The 20,281-nt window shown below is 40.7% G+C and overlaps 1 protein-coding gene across 4 annotated transcripts in view; it reads right to left on the reverse strand.

The window, feature by feature from the left end:
• The window catches only part of ACO1 (aconitase 1), a 254,019-nt gene that overhangs the window by 29,748 nt on the left and 203,990 nt on the right, over positions 1–20,281 (reverse strand). For 3 of the 4 annotated variants that reach the window (XM_075825662.1, XM_075825660.1, XM_075825661.1), the window contains 5 exons: positions 7,951–8,067; positions 5,565–5,733; positions 1,429–1,566; positions 751–820; positions 419–602 (listed from right to left, as the gene is read on the reverse strand). In XM_075825662.1, the coding sequence (XP_075681777.1) occupies positions 419–602; positions 751–820; positions 1,429–1,566; positions 5,565–5,733; positions 7,951–8,047 (658 nt within the window). In that variant the 5' untranslated portion in view covers positions 8,048–8,067. The remainder of the gene's footprint in view (positions 1–418; positions 603–750; positions 821–1,428; positions 1,567–5,564; positions 5,734–7,950; positions 8,068–20,281) is intronic. The other variant, XM_075825663.1, reaches the window with a different exon arrangement.

Here is a 20,281-nt window from a genome sequence, read left to right on the forward strand (position 1 = left end):
TAAAGGGGTTATTCCTATCTCAGACATTTATGGCATATCCACAGATATGCCATAAATGTCTGATAGATGCAGATCCTAGCTCTGGGACCCGCACCTATCTCCAGAACGGGAATTATGTTTTATGGGAGTTACAGAAACATCCAAGCAAATGCATGCTAGGATGTTTCTGTAACTCCCGTAGAACAAAATGGAGGGAGCCACACCCACCTCTCCACTTAGTCCCCGCCTGGAATAGGCAGGCCAGCAGCCGCCTCACCACCCGAGACAGGGGTGTGGGTCTCAGAGGAGTAAATATGGCATATTTCCTCACTACTTGACTTCTATTATCCATCACATACACTACGAACGTTGTGAAAAGTGACTCTCTCTATTTGGTAACACAGAGCCACACTTACTGTAAACAAGAGGCTAAACTTACCCCAGCCAAGAACGCCAAGACCATCGATCATTGTGGTGTGCGAGTCTGTCCCAACAAGGCTATCGGGATAGTAGATGTTGTCCTGCTCAAAGACTACTCTAGCCAAATACTCCAGGTTGACCTGATGAATGATGCCAGATCCTGGTGGGATAATCCTCATATTCTGAAAGGCCTGTGAGCCCCACTGGAATTAAATCGCCATAACCAAGTCAACAACAATGATATACTGTATTTAATTTTACTAATTGTAAATTAACTTTTGACAAGTTCCAAATAAGACAGTACAGTCCTCATATACTAGAAATACCATTACAATACGCTTACATACTCACTTTTAGAAACTCAAATCGCTCTATGTTCCTTTCAAATTCCAATTCCTGATTCTTTTGTAAGCTATCTTCCCTAAAAGACATGGCATAAGAAGGAGGAGATGTGCAAATAAAGGCGACTTTTTATTTTTTATTTTTTTTTAAGGTCAATACTTTGTCTAGGCATGCAGAAAGTGACGCTTGTAGAGGTCTCTCCTCCTTACAGACTCAAATGAAGATATACATGCAGCAGCATTTGTCATCTATTCTTCCAGGTAGCTCTCGCATGCACCTGGATTCGCTGAGTGAGTTAAATAAATAATCTCTTCAGAAGCTGTGCAGATTGCCATGCAAAATATTAGGGGGCTCTTAATTGACAAAGATTGTTTTTTTAAAAGGGGTTAAGAAATAGAAAATATAAAAAACAGTATGTCTTTCTTTGCAGAAAGAGTGCGACTTGGCTGTATCTGGTATTACAGCTCATTCCTTCGTTCAACTTCATGAAATACCAGACACAGCCATAGACAACTGTGGTGCCGTTTCTGAAAAAAAAAACAAGTTCTGGATTAAAAGCACTTTGCGTATGTCTAGCACCAGTGTAAATATTTCATGGACAGAGTTAGGCATGTATTTAATTCATGCAAAAAGGTAGCATATTAGCATAGAATGCAATAAAAACAGACTGCTCAGGAACTGTCTCACCTTCTGTTGAAATCAACTTGTATGGAATGATCAATCACCAAGTCTGCCGGGCAAACAGGGTTGATCTTTTCTGGATCTCCTCCCAATCGCTTTACTGCATCTCGCATTGCTGCAAAATCCACTACTGCAGGGACACCACTGAAAATAATATTTACATTTAAGACACTGGACAACCTGAGAAATACTTGTGTCTCTATAAATTACTGAGATAATAAATAATATGTGATAACGTTTTCCATAACAATTAAGGGATACTTGATGGCGGTTTTTGGGGATAGTACAGTTTGAGCCGATAAATGTCTTACTTTTCACAAATGGTGGATATGTTGCCCGTAGGGACATCACAGCCCTCGGTCACTGGTTCTATCAGTGTACAAATATATGTTAGGACTATTAGACACTGCAATTACATGACCGAGTCACTATGGACGATAGGTCATCCGCAGACATGGAGTTTTAGAACGAGACGAACACAGACCAGTAGAATCCTTTGTTCATAGCTTCAGGGAAGATCCTATTTGTAGAGTAATGCTCTAGACTTAAATTATTTTATTGTTTGCCCAATTTAAATATCCTGCTGTGCACAGAACAGTTTAAGAGGAATGCCCATTATTGTGTAAAACCAACTAGGTTTTGTATATTTAATAAAATTCCAACTCCGTTTATTTTTATTTTGCGTTTTTGAATTTATAAATGTGTCTTAGCTGAATGGATGACGGTACGAATAGTGCCGGATGGCCCACTTGACTAATAATGGGCACCGTTGAGTTTCACTGAGGTTTCTGTCGCTTTGACAGGAAATCGGACGCTGCATACAGCACTATTATTTGCCATTTTATGGAAGGTCCACTCACAGCCCCTGTCGCAGACTCCATCAAGTTGGATGTTAAAAATAGTGTTCCAAGGAGCGCTATTTTTCCTGTCAAAGCGACATACACCTATTATAAGTCAATGTGGACACACATGTGAACAGAGCATTTCCCGTCAAATTTGATGGAATCTGCAACTCCGGTTCCGAAAGGCAGCCTCAAAAGCAGATGTGAACATAGCCTAAATTAAAATCCAGTTATATATGTAGATTCATATTACAGGATTCATAATAAGGATGCCTGCCACTTGGAATTGGTTAGCACTGTGCCAGCAGAAACACAGACCTGTAAGAGCTAAGCCAGGGGTCTCAAACACGCAGCCTAAATGCGGCCCCCAAGGTTGTCATCTGCGGCCCGCGGGACACTGTAGCTTCCTCCCAGGCCGAAGGAGGAGGAACGTCTGAGTGCTAGAAGCGGCTCTGCTCCGGGACTCCGGCTGTGGGGATGCCCCTGACATCACTGCCCATATACAGTATGGACAGTGATGTCAGGGGCTTCCCCAAAACCAGAGTCCCAGAGCAGAGCCTATACTAGCACTCTGCTCTGGGACTGCGACTCTGGGGGAACCCCTGACATCACTGTTCATACATTAGACAGTGATGTCAGGAGCGGAGTTGGAATCCCAGGCAGAGTGCTAGAAGCGGCTCTGCTCCGGGACTCCAGCTCTAGCATTGCCCCTGACATCACGGTCTATATATGGACCCCCAAAGTTCCAAAACAGAGCCTATACTAGTGCTCTGCTGTGGGACACCGCCTCTGGGGTTGCCCCTGACATCCCATTCCGGTCTATGGACAGTGACGTCAGGGGTTCCTCCAGGAGAGGAATCCCCGGCAACGCTCTGGCTGGGGATTCCACTCCTAGAGGGAGCACCACTGGGGCATTGTCTACAGAGGGCACTGTGGCTTTCAGGAGAAGGCAGAATTTTTTTTGCAGAATTCAGGTCACCGTGCCTGGCAGGTAAGTATTTCAAGCAGATGTCTTTTTCTTTTATAAATAGTGATTGCAGGACTACGTGTTCCAGGACTGGACAGGTCCCTTCATCGGGTTCATAGTATGAAACACCTGCCAGGTGCTGTGACCCAAACGCTGCACAATTTTTTTCTGCCTTCTCCTGAATGAATGGTCTTCCCCGGAAACAAAGGATTTTATCCAACTGAGGGACAGCAGCGGACGGCATCCAGACAAATCCTTCCAACTCATGCAGTAGCGTGGTGCCTATACTCGCACAACTCCACTAGGGGAGTCAAAATTAGCTCATAATTTGTTATGACTAAGTGTTGTAAGACAAGACCACCTTAGAGGAGAACCGCTTCCTCTTCTTCCCTTCTATAATTATCTACAGAGGGCACTGTGGCATCATCTACGGGTGGGTGTGTGTCAGTATCTACAGAGTTCACTGTGGCATTATCTACAGAGGGCCCTATGGCACAATCTAAAAAGGGGCTGCCCAATCCGGACATATGTGTCTGCTAAACACTGCCAACTGAGCCACCGCTGCCGGACTGCATACAGCGGCACAAACTGGAATGTTTGAATAAGCACGTGGAGTAAACTCGCAAATTCCCGTTAAGTTTAAACCTAGCGGTATTATTCTAGTAACGTAGTAGTGTTATTCTAGTAATGTAGTATTCTAGTAGTTCAAGTAACTAATTAATTAACAATAATTTTGTATTGTAACAAATTTGAAAGTAACGCGGCCCGTCAACTTCACATTTTTTCTATGTGTGGCCCACTTACCCGGCAGAATTTGAGACCCCTGAGCTAAGCCAATATACAATACACTTTGGAGCAGTACTTTATGTAGTTTGTTTCCTACATTGGACTACTGTACAGTGCCCAGTATAAGCACCACATGTCCCACAATGCTTCATAGCAAAGTATGCCCTGAACTGAGGGACTCTGGGAAATGTGAGGTCATGCAACCAGAGTATACAAAACCTTGAATACATCACTCAATGTGAATGGAGTGTAATACAAGATTCAACCCATGCAAAGTATTTCAAGAGTTACCAAATACCGTATTTTCCGGACTATAAGACGCAGTTTTTAGCAAGAATAAATCTTGCTAAAAAGCGTCTTTTAGTCGGTAGACAATGGAGCCGGCAGTCAAGGGACCCCCCCCCCCCGCTTCTTACTTAACCCCTTCCCAACTCATGATGTGCCGACACATCATGGAGCGGGGAGGGGGATTAGGTTTGGAGCGGAGCAGGCTCACGCGCTGCTTCTGTAACTGCCATTCACGACTATAGGAGTTACAGAAACAGCGTAGCTCAGCGAGTCACGCTTTTTCCGTAACTCATCCATTTATTGCAGTGTATTGTGCCAGCGATCTAATGATCGCTGGTTCAAGTCCCCTAAGAGAACTAATAAAATGTGAAAAAAAAAAAAAAAAAGTTAGTTTTCAGGAGTGTAAAAAAATATTGAAAGTTACAAAAAAAACAACCTTTTCCCTTTTTTCCCCCAAGCACAACGTAAAAAAAAAATTGTTATCGCTGCTTCCGTAAAAGTCTGAAACGATTACAATATAGCATTATTTGACTCGCACGGAGAACGGTGTAAAAAATAAAATTAAAATAAAAACCCCCAGAATAGTTTTTGGGTCACCGTAGCGCTGAAAAGAAAGAAAGAGAGAGAGAGAGAGAGAGAGAGAGAAGAAAAAAATAAAAATCGGATGTGCCAAAGAATGCTGCCAATATAAACTACAGCTCGTCCCACAAAAAATAAGCCCTCACACCACGCAAACGATGAAAAAAAATAAATATATATATATATATATATATATATATATATATATATATATATAAAAAAAAAGTTATGGCTCTCAGAACGTGGTGAAACCGAACAAATAATTTTTTTTAACCAATAGTTTTTTTCTTTGTAAAACACAAAATTTTTTACTATTTTCGGTTGTCTAAAACCTGGGTGAGTCTTATAGTCCGAAAAACACAGTATTATATGTAGATTTAACCTGCAAAATAATGCTAAAAAATTGAGCTACCCTATTAACGTTTATGTATTAAGGACAAATTATGCAATAGCAGTACCGCTATATAGAAATGTAAAAGGCATGTGGTTTGGCTTCAGGCTAGGACACTCTAACCTGAAGGCAATGTTTGTCCCATTAGATCACTTTGTAGAAAGATTTGTTGACATTTAGGAGGATAGCTTTCTACCCTTATTATATGAAAGGTCTAAAAAAAACAAAACAACACAGCATCAAAAGCATGCATCCGAGATCACCAATGACAGAAAAACATGGTAATTACGTGAAATCCTGCAGAATAACTCTTGCTGGACGGAACGGAACTTCCACATTCTCATGCTGAGTGATTTTCCAGTTCAGGATGTTATCAACATCTTTGCTTTTTACAAGAAATGCATCACAGTTCCTGATGGCTGACTCGAGAAGGACTCGAATAGAGAAGGGTAGACGGGCTGAAAGAAAAAAAAAACAAAAAACACACAGATGTAGTTTTTACAGTTTCAACTGGCAATGCAAAACCTAAAAGGGCTAATTCAGTCAAAATTATGTTCGGATGTTTCAGTTGCACGAGAGACTTAACCAGCGTGATTTTTCTCATCTTGGACTACCAAAACAAAAGAGCTGTATACAGAGCTCAGACCTCTTGAGCATCGGTCAGGGATTCAAGCATGTGGCAATGTTGCGGAGAGAAAAGGATTGGTCACAGGAGAACAGCTCATGAAGGTTGTGTCTTCTGACACGTCATTGAGGCAATGCTTTACGTCTTAGTTTCAAAGGCAGTGCCATCAATACAGCTCAAAGAAATGGAGTCTCCAAGACAAAAGTCGGAAGGGCTGAGTGGTTGGAAGAGCACTGCAAGCCCCTTCATTCGAATGATCCATGGGGATACCAGTTCATGCACCCCATTAATAATATCTCGACGAATCAATGTAAAGGAGAACTTGAATATTGCACTTTACATTACAAATCTTAAAAGAAGCAAAGACGTTTCTGATCTATTTACTCGACGAGATGGGGGGAGGGGGTAAATGAGTATAAAAAACACTAAAAAACTTTACATGAGCCTATTTTTTCTTCTCTATTTTCTTTAAAGGCTATGTAAACCTTTTATGGGCATTATTATTATTATTTAATAAACAGGTCAGTGTGTTTTGCATAACTTTTTAATTCGTCTTTATTAAAAATTTGTTTTACATTTTAAGATACAGCTGCTTTGTATTCTGTATACTGAGCATCTGTATGCATCTCCAAATACTGCTCCAGTCAGGTCCGCGGGACTGACTGGTTCAGTGTCAGCGTGTCCTGCATGTCTCTGACACGCAGGATCCACCTGTCATCCATCCATCACTGAATCCATCAGGTCCACGGGACTGACTGATTTAGGTCACAGCGAGAGATACAGCTGTTCTGTATAGAGAACACAGAGCAGCTGTGTCCAAAATAGTAAAACACACACACACACACACACACACACACACATACATACATACATATAAAATATAAAGCCCCTCAAAAGGTTTACATAGCCTTTAACTAACACCTCCCACATATTTAAGAAAAACAATTTTCCTGTTCTCATAATAAATTTTTCCAAAATAGGCCATCCATTCCTGACCAGACAAATTAGTAGAAATCCAGTTGCGAGCAATTAAAGGGGTTGTGCCGGCAAGATAGACCATTATCACCTATCCGCAAGATATGTGATAAAAGTCCGATTGCTGGGGGCCCCACTGCTGGGACTGCCACCGATCACTAGAACAGGGGTCCCAAGCCCACAGTTCCTCCTCAATACATGACTGCAAGGGGTTTGAATGGCGGTCGAGTATGCGCGGTGCCACTTCATTCAATGTCTATGGGGCTAACAGGGACAGCCAAGTACAATTTAGTTTGATTCTAAAGGCCCTGATCATTGCCACGTTCAAACAGGGCGATGTTCAGTCGATTAATAAGAAAATGAATAGAGAATTTATAAGAGAAAATTAGACGCTTGTCCGCAGCACATGTCCCATCAGCATTAATTTCAAAGGTGACAGATCCGGTGCAAATGGTTCCAGTTTGTCACCGTTGTGCAAGGGTTCCGTCTTTTTTGAAAGAATCAATACCGTAGTAGACCTGGCTATTCATTCCGTCAAAACGACGGAACCCTTAAACAACGGTGACAAACAGAAACCATTTGCACCGGATCCGTCACCATTGAAATCAATGGTGATGCAAACGGAAACCTATGGTTTCAGTTTGAATTCTGTTCATGGGTTCCCGACGGAAAGCTCCGACAGAACCCACGAACGGAGTCCCAACGCAGATGTGAACAAAGCCTAACGGACAAAATATCTTGTAAAAAGACCTTTACTTTCTTTCTTCCCTAGATCACTGCATTAAAGTACATACTCAAAGGTCTTAAAAATCTTTTCCGCAAACCAGAACGGAGCCGAAAAAATAAATAACGTAAGTCTCATCATTCTGATAATCGCAATTCTGTCTGCTTCTGAAATAGTTAGTTCTACCCAGATCTAGATTTTTCCCCTTTGACTAATTAGAGGAGCAACGTTCAGTTGTATAAAGTTCTTAACCCTATTTGACATAATCTAACCCGAAGATATTTGTGTCATACCGGTATTGACCTGTTCGAATACTCAGTGTCACACTTATTTACCAGAGATATCACATACCATATCTTGGATCATTCAATTTATGGAGATTGAAAAACGTCTTGTCTGGCTCAGCAGGGTTAAGCGGCTCTACTAAGTGCTGAAAGGGGTTACTCATAATTCTTCTTTTACAGAGACCTGAAAAAAAAACAAGGTCAATTATTAGATTCATTTATCATGCTCTTTTTGCAGCAAATAAAACATGTCTGGCCTTGCTTGGTAAACTAATATTACAATCATTCCGACTCTGAGTGTAAAGGTGTGAACTTTACTGAAGTGATGACAGAAATGTAGTTTGGCTATGGACATGCCTTACACAGGCTAGACCAAGACTTACGGATACTATAACGTATTGACATATCTATACGCCAGTATATTAGCCGGTGTACTGATCGGACATACCAAAGTATGTCCTAACAATGGGAAATCAGGTCAGACAGCACTGGGGTCCTGACCGTATCGATATTTCGATGCATCATGCAACCCTAATGCTGGCCAATCAAATAACGCACCATGACGAAAAAGTACAAAGGGCCTGACTGCAGCACTGTACAAGTGGGGTTCCCCCTTGTACAAGTTTGCGGAGGCTGGCGTCACTATGTAGATGGTGACCAGATAAACGTCCCCGAAACCATCTCCTTTACAAGTCTGTTAGGACATCCCAGTGGCAGGCCCGAACAGCTGTCTGTACATATTTCTATGTATGATCTTTGCTGGTCTCCCCAAAACAAGATGAATAAAAATTAAACAAAAACATGAGTTTCACAAACTGGTACATTAAGGAGCTCCAACTTTTTTTTTTTTTTTTTTTTTTTTAATTCCAAGCATGACTTTATTGAAACAATAGGGAGGAATGAAGTTGTACAAGCAATAAAGGTGTTAAATGCAAAAATAAGTATTTCTTCATAATAAAACAACAAGTAGAGAACTACCGAAACAATAAGGATGGTGAGATAAGCGGTAGCCAGCGCGAGTCGCTGGTTACCAGCAATTCCAGTAACGTTCCTCAAATAGACATGACCGTGCTTAATACTTTTTTTTGTCAGCCATGTCTGATTTATTTAAAAAAAATCCCCTAATACTGGTACTCTTGGTGAAGCCTGGTGTGCCAATAGTAATATTAGTCAGGCCTGTTATTATCCCTTCTAAAAGTACCCCAGTTTTGGAGAAGGGTGTTGGAGGTTTCACTAGTTTGTATTAAGGAAGCGTTCACTTGTAAAATTATCACCTTTAGGTTACCACTTATCACAAAGTATTAAAGAAAAAATATGGCGTAATGAGTATGTAGAGATTCGGTCATTACTGCCATCAGCCAAAGAGTTTATCATTAAACATAAGAAAATCAGATGAGAAAGAAGATTAGACGACCATTCCCAAATCCTTTAATAATTGGCTGCAAGGTCTTTGTATATTTGCGGCTGTTTTAAATGAGAAGTCCCAAATGAATTCTGCCGGTCTTTTTCAACATATTGACAGTCCTGGAAGCCTATATGAATTTTGGGGGTATGTCATGGTTTACTTATGATGGATTATTCAGGCAGAAGTTAGCAGTACATCCCAGTGTTAAATGGGGAGAGAAGGATGTTGGCCTATGGCTGAACCTTATGTTGTCATAGAGGTCTTCATCTAATTTTAAGCAACCGTCTTCTTCTACAAATATTTTTCGTAAAAAAAAAAAGAGTCCGTTTAGCCTTCAATGAAGGTCAATGTAAGCGGCTTAGTAACTGTAGATACCACCACGAGTGCTCATTCTGTGGTGGGACCCATGCTATGGTTAGATGCTTTAAGAAGACCAACCAATCGAATGTACAACAACCCAATGCAAAAGAGTTCTTATCTAAGAGCACTGACACCAGTGAAGCGGTCAAGATTGCTTCCCTGGTTAGAAATTTACCCAGACAAAGTGAAAGCGGAGCTCACTAAATCGGGCTTTAGTAGTGGGTTTTATATGCCGGAATTCACAGGTGTTGGTTGCAATTGGGTTAACAATGTGAAGTCGGTTGATTTACATATGTTGATTGTTAAAGAAGTTGTTGAAGGTAGGATTGCTGGCCCTTTTAGTTCTCCCTTTCAGAATTTGAGGCTGTCCCCTTTAAGGATTGTTCATAAGAAAACACTTATCGCTTAATACATCATTTATCTTATCCTAATAAATGGTCATTGAATCAGGATATCGACAAGTCCTTAGCTTCAGTAGAATACGCTTCTTTTGAGCCTGCTTTGGGTCGATTAAGAGGTTTCGGTCAGTCGGCATTATTAGCTAAAGCGGATATTAAATCTGCATTTAGAATTTTACCAGTTTCCCATATAGGACTTCAATTTGATGGTAGCTTTTATTTTGACAAAGGTCTCCCTATGGGTTTTACTTTGTCATGTTTTTATTTTGAGACATTTTCTAGTTTTATTGAATGGGTCGTGTCAAAAGAAGTTTTTGTAGGTGGAATTTTGCATTATTTAGACGACTCTTTATTGGCAGTACTGGTTCTTCTGATCGTTTCAGTTCTTCAATCGTTTTGTGATTTGGCTGACTTTTTTGGCATCCCGTTAGCACAAGAAAAGACGGTTTTGCCTTGTACTCGTCTTGAGTTTCTTGGGATCACTATTGATACGGAATTAATGGAGTTTAGTTTACCTCCAGATAAGTTAGAACAAATGTGCAATCCTAAGTGTAATGTTGAGACGTAAGAAAGTATTTGCTACTAGAGTAATCCCTATGGGGAGAATTTTTTCTAGGAGATTGTTTATAGCTCCAAGAGGTCTTAAATCCCTGTTCTCTCACAAGAACAAGTTCTTTGAAGGATGACTTAGTTTAGTGGTTAGACTTCTTGAACAATTTTAATGGTCATTCCTTGTGGCAGTCTGAATTTATAAACTCGGCTGATTTTGGGTTGTTTACGGACACAGCTGGCTATGGAGCATACTGGAATGGTTATTGTTCGGCTGACTTTGGCACAGTTCTTGGATATTGAATAAAGTGACAAATAATGTAGTGTTGCTTGAGCTATTTTCAGTAGTAGTCGCTATTGTCATTTGGGGTTAATTTTTTTGTTAATAAAAGGTTTGTTTTGAATACCGATAATAAAAAGGTGTCGTTTTTGCCATAAATTGCCTGTCATCAAAAAGTGATGTAGTGGTTAAATTACTTCGTGATCTGATCCTGCTATATTTAAGATTTAACATTTGGTTGAAGACAATACATTTAAGGAAGGATATTGCTGACGGATTAGCTCGTTTTCAAATGAGCAGATTTCGGGAGCTAGCTCCGGCAGCGGACGAGGACGGCATTTCCTGTCCAGAACATCTATGGGGCCTGATTTGGGAATGATTTCTGAGTATTTTTCAAGATCGGTTGCTCCAAAGACATGGCAAGATTATACGTCAGCGTGGAAGATATGGCTGGATCTTTGCATTTCTTTAGAAATTAAAAAAAGTTTAAGGGGATATTAGTAGTTTGCTTGCATTTATTTGTTCTTTGTTTTAAAGGGAATTTTCAGCCAGTTACATTTGTACAATTTTAGCTGGAATTTTTTTCTTTCAGAAATGGTAGAATATACGTCCTATTAATTCTTATTTTCAGGTAAAACAGCTAGTCAAAGGTTACAAAACTGGTTTTAATTCAAAAGATAAGCGAATCCCAGTCTCTTATAAATTGCTTGAAAAGTTGGTTATGGTGCTTCCTGAAGTATGTTCTTCTGCTTTTGAAGTTGAATTGGTTAAAACATCCTGGGTGCTTGAATTTTTTGGTGTTTTAAGGATTAGTTGCTGCTAGAAAAGCACGTTTTTCAGCGTTGGTGTTATCGGATGTTTTAATTGGTGATGGTTTCTTTCAATTAATTATTAGGTAATCAAGAACTTATCAAGCGGACAAAGGTGTTTGTATCAGAATTAATGAAATTATTGGTCGAGTTAGGCTTCATGCACACGACCGTGCCCGTAATTATGACCCGTAATTACGGGCACGGCCAGCCGGCCATTTTTACGAACCGTGCTTCCATTATAAAGTATAGGAGCACGGTCATTAAAAAATAGGACATGTCCTATTTTATTCGGCAGGTTTCTACGACACAAACACCCTCCCGTAGACATACGGGAAGGTGTCCGTCGGCCATAGAAATGAATGGGCCAGTAATTATGGGCTATTTTATGGTCGTGTGCATGGGGCCTTATGTCCGTTGTCCAATTTGTCAAGTTACCTAAAATGCAGGCCGAAAGTTCTTGGTTCCTCATTAGTTCATGCTGATGCCACCCCATTGACCAAGTTTCAATTTGACAGTGTATTGAAGAGGTGTTTGTTCGTGCTAAATCTGGAAATGGTTAAACTTTCTTCACACGGCTTTCAAATAGGTGCAGTCACTGAGGCATCTCGTTTAGGTTTGGATGAGGCAGTTATAAAAGAGATCGGTAGATGGGAGTCAGACCGCTTCAAACTTTATGTTCGGCTAGATTTAATGGTTTATAATTTTCTTAGGTCTCCGGAAGATTGTGGTCTGGATTATAGGACATTCTTTGGTTTTCTGGGCTCAGAAGAGGGCAGCTGATCATTGCTATACTGAAAACCTGTCATTTGATGTGAACAAGCTTAAAGGTTTTCTGGGGAGGGGGGGGGGGGCTGGAGGTTTAAGGTGGAGAAACGTGTTACAAAATATTGTAAGTAGAAAAGGGTTCTGGCCTGATCCTGATATTTTAATTATTCATGCAGGAGGTAACGACATTGGTAAAATCGCTACTTTAAATTTATTATGGGAAATGAAAAGCGATCTTGCGCAGTTAAAAGGTTTGTTTCCTAATTCAATCCTTTGTTTTTTGGAAGTAGTGCCAAGGTGGTTATGGTATTTTTTGGGATTTTGCTTTTACTGAGAAGTTTAGAAAAAGGATGAAATTTATGCAGTCTTTCGGTGGCATGTCTCTTAGGCATTGCGAGTTAGAAGGTTTTTGTTTTTAATGTCTGGTTTTAATCAATAATTGAGAAGGCTGCGGTGTCAGGGGGCCACAGAAATTATGATTGCCTTGGCTTGTGGGGTTGTCGCCAAATAAAATATGGGTAGACATGGTCTTTGATGGTTCAGTTTAAATTTGGACTCATTGGCTTGAGCCTTTAGGACTAAGCCTTGTTACGGTCATTGGTTTTTATTAATGTATTTAATTTTTAAATGTATGGTAACTCCTTAGCGCACCCAGACGTGCTATCATGTCTGGGTACAGGGGGTGATTTTTGGAGTGCGCTCCATATGCTGCGGGTGTCGGCTGCATTTTACAACGGACACCCGGGACTAACAGCCGGGAGCAGCGATCGCGCTGTTCCTGGCTGTTTAACCCCTCAAATGCTGTGGTCAATCGCAACCGCAGCATCGGAGGCTGCCCCCGACAGCTAGTCGCCCCCGCCGCAGTGAGATCGAGGGGGGGGGGGGGAAGGGTGAGGCCCCCAGGGCTGCCTTCACTCTGCCTCTATTAAGCCCTGCCTATGGCATGGCTTAACAGATACCTGTAAAAAAAGTACGATATACTGCAATATGTTAGTATTGCAGTATATTGTACCAGCAATTGAACGATCGCTGGATAAAGTCCCCTATGGGGTGGGGGGGGGGTAATAAAAAGTGTGTAGAAATAAAAAATTAAATAAAATAAAATTACAATTTTAAAAAGTTAAAAAAAAACTTTTGCCATTTTCCCTCTAAAGTAATGTAACATTTTTCAAAACGTAACAAAATTGGTATCACTGCATCTGTAAAAGTCTGAACTATTACAATATAGCATTATTTAATGAGCACGGTGAACGCCGTAAAATTAAACGTAATACGCAAAAAAATTGCTGTTTTTTGGTCACCTCAGCTCTAGAAAAAAAAAAAAACTTAATAAAAAAAGTGATCAAAAAGTTCTACGTACCAAAAAAATGGTACGATAAAAACTACAGCTCATCCCGCAAAAAATAAGCCCTTACACAGCTCTAATCGATGAAAAAAAAAAAAGTTATGGCTCTCAGAATGTGGCAACAACATTTTTTTTTTTTTTTTTTTTTACAAAAAGTTTATCATCAATAAAAAGTAGTAAAATATAAAAGGAAACCTATATAAAATTTGGTATCACTGTAAACTTATTGAGCCACAGAATAAAGAAAAGTTGTCGTTTTTACAGCACGGTGAAAGCCGTAAAAACAAAACCCAAAAAACAATTAAGGAATCGCAGTTTTTTCCAACTTCAGCCCGCAAAGAATTCTTTTTCAGTTTCCTAGTACATTATATGGATTTATAAATGGTACCAAAAGAAACTACAACTCCTCCCGGAAAAAATAAGCCCTCACACCACTATTGACGGGAAAAAAACAAACAAAGTTATGGCTCTTGGAATGTGGGGAGTAAAAAACGAAAATAAAAAAAAATGGCTTCGTCCCGAAGGGGTTAATAATTATAGCGGCCTTATTTATCTAAGTTATATTGTCGTGTGTCATTATTTAGGATTTATATCACAATGGCATCTATGATCCCATGAAAGGCCAGGGTGCTTTTAGCAGCAGGGACACATGAGATCTTGTCGCCAATTGTTGTTAGTTTTTTTCCTTGCAGTTCTTAAATGCTCTCCCCCTCTATATGGGGGGCAGTTGGTACTTACCTTTTCTGAGTTCACTTGAAGGTCAGCTGAGTAGTCACAAGCAGGTTCTGGAATGTGTTGGAAATATCTGGAAGGAAGTTGTGGATCCAGCAGATTGGCCAGCGGTGTTTTCGGCAGGAATGGATTTATTTAAATTTCTTTTTCTTTGAGTCATTTTTTTTTTATTTTTTAAGTCCTATAGAGAAGCCTATTGGAAAAACGCCTACAAAAAAGCCATACCCAGAGCATGCTACGTATGGAAAAAAACACCACTGGCCACAAAATTGCCTCAAAAATCCCACAAACCCAAACGCAGTTGTATGTAGTGCTTTTTATATTTTAATATAATCTGCATTGTAACATCTGGCCATACTAAAAACAAAAAACAACTGTAAAACAGCCATTAAAAAGCGCCAGAATAACGCTGTGTATGAATTAATCGTGTCCAAGCAGAGTTATAAAACAAATATAGAAGAGGAAAAGAAGCAAAGACAAAAAAATATATCATTTTGTCCACAACCCGACAGTGGGAACCATATTACACGCCACTTAGGTCACACATATGCATTCTGATTGTGAAGGGGCAAAAAATAAAATGTAACCATAAGTAAAAAAACGCTTTTACATCATATTACTACCATAGCTTTCTAGGACAGCTTTGGTCAGCCGCATAACATTGCTCCTTGAGAATCAATACAAGTTCTGCAAATAATATGAAAAACCACCAAATTATATATGTAAAACGGAAAGAAGCACATTTCTTTGTTCAAAAATCGAACCCACAAGTTAAATATCCTTGTTCTGGAACGTAAAGGGTAAACAAGAAAGAAAAAAAAAAAAAAGTTTGCTCAGCAAAACACTAGTTTCTCTATTTCGGCTTTCTACGTGTTGGACTTAAAAACAGGGACAAAGTTCATGGCAGCAATTTTTTATTTTGTGAAGGAATGCCATGCTGCACCGGAGTGGGGCAAAGGACTGACTAAAACTTGGGAGTCACAAGGTTTTCACACAAACCTTTGTAAAGTAAAAAAGGGCATTAGGACCTATTAGCAAGTCCAGTGGATGGCATGGGCACTGCCTGCGCCATCAGCAGGGGGTGCTGGCTGTAATATAGACAGCATCCCCCTGCAATGGTTGGTATCGAAGGCAAATCCGACCCTGGACGTTTAACCCCATACATGTAGCGGGAAATAGCGACCGCGGAATCTAAGTGGCGAGAGGGAGGGGGCTCAAACACGCCACCCTCAAAACCGTCCGTTTTAGCATTTTGTCTAAAAGGAAGTTCTAATACAGCGTGCACTGCACATACATTACTAGAGAACAGTTCTGAGATGAGCCCAGGGGTACTGGCCTAGGCTTCATCTCAGAACTGCACATGCGGAGGAAGCCGTAGGACTCCTCTCTAGACTGTTCTCTGGTCATTTACATATAGCGCACGCTGTATTACAATTTTTTAGACCAAATGATAAAGCGGACAGTTTTGAGGGGAGGCATGTTTAGGACACAAAACCTCAGCAGTATTTCAACATTTAGTGACCTAAAATCTAGCGACCGGTTCCCTTTAAGGGGCAATTATAATTTAATTGACTTTTGGTCAGTTAGGTACAACCGGCAGAAAGAAAATCAGTGTCAATAAACAGATATTACAACAGCGACCAATACAAAACGACAATGAGGAACAGAAGACTGGACTGGAAAAGTGAATCACAGTACGCATGATAAAATAGAAATTAGTAAGACACCCCAAAAGTCTGTCCTAGGAAGAGGGGGATCCCACTTTACTTATTACATGACGGATTTAGAAAGCTGGATATAACAAGTAGTTGCGTACTGGTCCGTTTACGCCAGGGACATGAATCGGAAATCTCTAGGTGAAAAAAATAAAAACAACAAACACTCTCTCTCGGAAAGGCTCCAATGACAGCACTGTATTGGTGATTCTCTGCATTTATGGCCTGGCCAAAAATAATGAACGGGTTCATTGTGGATGTCAGGTGGCAAGTCCTCTACTGTTGCATGGACAACAAAGAATGACAGGACAGCAAATGATTGTCCATGCCACGAACTGGGTGTCCTTGTAGTCCATCAGTACTTGCGGCAGTGCAGGACACGACTCTTGGCTTTAGCGAACGAGGAATCCCCTATATCAGCGAAACATGCAGTAACCGGCCATATGAAAAGTGGATGTCCTTACAATTTCAGGTCCTCAAGCATTTGTTTTGCTTTGGTTATGATTTTTTTTCTTTCACATCTGCGTTGCTATTTCCGTTGTTCTGCTCCATCATAGGAACAGAACAACGACATTAATGGGAGCGACGGCTCAGTGACATGACAGACACTAATAACGCCTGACGGAACCCATTGACTTCAATGCTGCGTTATTATCGACCCCCCTTTATTTTTCACCTGAATCTCAACAGAGGCCTTAATTCTCTAACTACGTCCTATGAGACCAATGCAAAATAGGTCTGATAAACAACAAACAAAGAAACACTTGGCCTGTGACTCAGCAGAAAAGCATGCCCATCCCCTATCCCACAGCCAGAGGTGCAGCCCAGCAAGAGAACTATGCCTCAACAAATCTACTGTGTCAAAGGTGAAGTCTCAGTTCCCAAATACAGTATTATTCTCATACGAAAAAAAATAAAACCAAGGAGATGCCAGAAGAGATATAAAACTGTGCTGAAGGGCAGCACAAACCTTTGCACTTCACATATTATATTCTGCGAAGCAATCCAATAATAAACTTAACGGGCTGCCGGACATTTAAACGAGTTATCCAGGTTTTTAAAATTGATCAATTTTAGATAGGTGGGGATCTGGCTCCCGATCAGCTGTTTGCAGGGGCTGAATGGGACAGTGGTGCAATACCTTGCACAGCGGCTACAGATGTAATGGCGTGTGAATGTACGAACGAGGAGAACCACGTAAACAATAAAGAGGATGTGGCGCCCGTACGAGTGACGCAGCCCCTTTAAACAGCTGATCGACTGGAATGTTGAGAGTTGGACCCCCACTGACCTAATATGGTCTATTTAGAAGGAGCTTCAGTTTTAAGCCAGTCTCTTCTTCTAAAAGCCCAGTTAACCCCTTTAATGTCCCTGCCGCTACTCTGTGTGCCTATTTGTTGATGGCTCCTCCAGATTGAGAGAAGTCCATTCACAGAGCGGTTATAGAAGATCTAACAGGATAGCATTCTCTATGGAGCTGCCTTTTAATGCCGGGACAACTTTCACACTTGACATAACAAAACCTTAAAGGGTTATTCCCAAGTTTACCCAAATTATTTTTTTTTTTATTTAATATATGTTACATATTAATAAAATAATCATTTTCCCCTACAAATTATTTTTGTCAGTCAAAATTTTTTTATTTCATCAATTTCAATCTAAAAAGTTTTGTTTTTTTTACTAAATATGTGTGTATCTAGCACTCTTCACCAACAAGTGTCGATGTAATAAAATCACAATGCTACTTGGTGTATGTGCGCACTTCCGAGACTGCAATTATACAGCAATCATATCAGTATCGCTCTCTTAGGGTATGTGCACACACACTAATTACGTCCGTAATTGACGGACGTATTTCGGCCGCAAGTACTGGACCGAACACAGTGCAGGGAGCCGGGCTCCTAGCATCATAGTTATGTACGATGCTAGGAGTCCCTGCCTCGCTGCAGGACAACTGTCCCGTACTGTAATCATGTTTTCAGTACGGGACAGTTGTCCTGCAGCGAGGCAGGGACTCCTAGCATCGTACATAACTATGATGCTAGGAGCCCGGCTCCCTGCAGTGTGTTCGGTCCGGTACTTGCAGCCGAAATACGTCCGTCAATTACGGACGTAATTAGTGTGTGTGCACATACCCTAACAGAACACCCCCACCGAGCGCTTCAATTATTAAAAACATACACTACCGTTCAAAAGTTTAAGGTCACTTAGAAATTTCCTTATTTTTGAAAGAAAAGCAGTTTTTTTTCAATGAAGATAACATTAAATTAATCAGAAATACACTCTATACATTGTTAATGTGCTAAATGACTATTCTAGCTGCAAACGTCTGGTTGTTAATGCAATATCTACATAGGTGTATAGAGGCCCATTTCCAGCAACCATCACTCCAGTGTTCTAATGGTACATTGTGTTTGCTAACTGTGTTAGAAGGCTAATGGATGATTAGAAAACACTTGAAAACCCTTGTGCAATTATGTTAGCACCGCTGTAAACAGTTTTGCTGTTTAGAGGAGCTATAAAACTGACCTTCCTTTGAGCTAGTAGAGAATCTGGAGCATTACATTTGTGGGTTCGATTAAACTCTCAAAATGGCTAGAAAAAGAGAGCTTTCATGTGAAACTCGACAGTCTATTCTTGTTCTTAGAAATGAAGGCTATTCCATGCGAGAAATTGTCAAGAAACTGAAGATTTCCTACAACGGTGTGTACTACTCCCTTCAGAGGACAGCACAAACAGGCTCTAACCAGAGTAGAAAGAGAAGTGGGAGGCCCCGCTGCACAACTGAGCAACAAGACAAGTACATTAGAGTCTCTAGTTTGAGAAATAGACGCCTCACAGGTCCTCAACTGGCAGCTTCATTAAATAGTACCCGCAAAACGCCAGTATCAACGTCTACAGTGAAGAGGCGACTCCGGGATGCTGGCCTTCAGGGCAGAGTGGCAAAGAAAAAGCCATATCTGAGACTGGCTAATAAAAGGAAAAGATTAATATGGGCAAAAGCACACAGACATTGTACAGAGGAAGATTGGAAAAAAGTGTTATGGACAGACGAATCGAAGTTTGAGGTGTTTGGATCACACAGAAGAACATTTGTGAGACGCAGAACAACTGAAAAGATGCTGGAAGAGTGCCTGACGCCATCTGTCAAGCATGGTGGAGGTAATGTGATGGTCTGGGGTTGCTTTGGTGCTGGTAAAGTGGGAGATTTGTACAAGGTAAAAGGGATTTTGAATAAGGAAGGCTATCACTCCATTTTGCAACGCCATGCCATACCCTGTGGACAGCGCTTGATTGGAGCCAATTTCATCCTACAACAGGACAATGACCCAAAGCACACCTCCAAATTATGCAAGAACTATTTAGGGAAGAAGCAGGCAGCAGGTATTCTATCTGTAATGGAGTGGCCAGTGCAGTCACCAGATCTCAACCCCATAGAGCTGTTGAGGGAGCAGCTTGACCGTATGGTACGCAAGAAGTGCCCATCAAGCCAATCCAACCTGTGGGAGGGGCTTCTGGAAGCATGGGGTGAAATTTCTCCCGATTACCTCAGCAAATTAACAGCTAGAATGCCAAAGGTCTGCAATGCTGTAATTTCTGCAAATGGAGCATTCTTTGACGAAAGCAAAGTTTGGAGGAGAAAATTATTATTTCAAATAAAAATCATTATTTCTAACCTTGTCAATGTATTGACTATATTTTCTAGTCATTTTGCAACTAATTTGATAAATATAAGTGTGAGTTTTCATGGAAAACACAAAATTCTCTGGGTGACCCCAAACTTTTGAACGGTAGTGTATATAATGAAACAAATATAAGTAAATTTAGGAAGGTACTTCACAATGTGCTTGTTCCAAAAGGCTCACAAAATTATCTCTATATTAGAATATAGAGAGAACATAGGGGGGGGAGCAAGAGCAGTGTGGCGTCTGATAAGAGGTATGCCGGCAAGACAGTGCACACGCGTCGGTAATACACGCTCACGCTATAGAAGAGAGGAGAAAAGGGAGAAGTGCGCAGGCGCGACAAAATGAAGG

Source organism: Rhinoderma darwinii, chromosome 1, assembly GCF_050947455.1.
Source record: "Rhinoderma darwinii isolate aRhiDar2 chromosome 1, aRhiDar2.hap1, whole genome shotgun sequence".
NCBI classification, from domain to species: domain Eukaryota; kingdom Metazoa; phylum Chordata; class Amphibia; order Anura; family Rhinodermatidae; genus Rhinoderma; species Rhinoderma darwinii.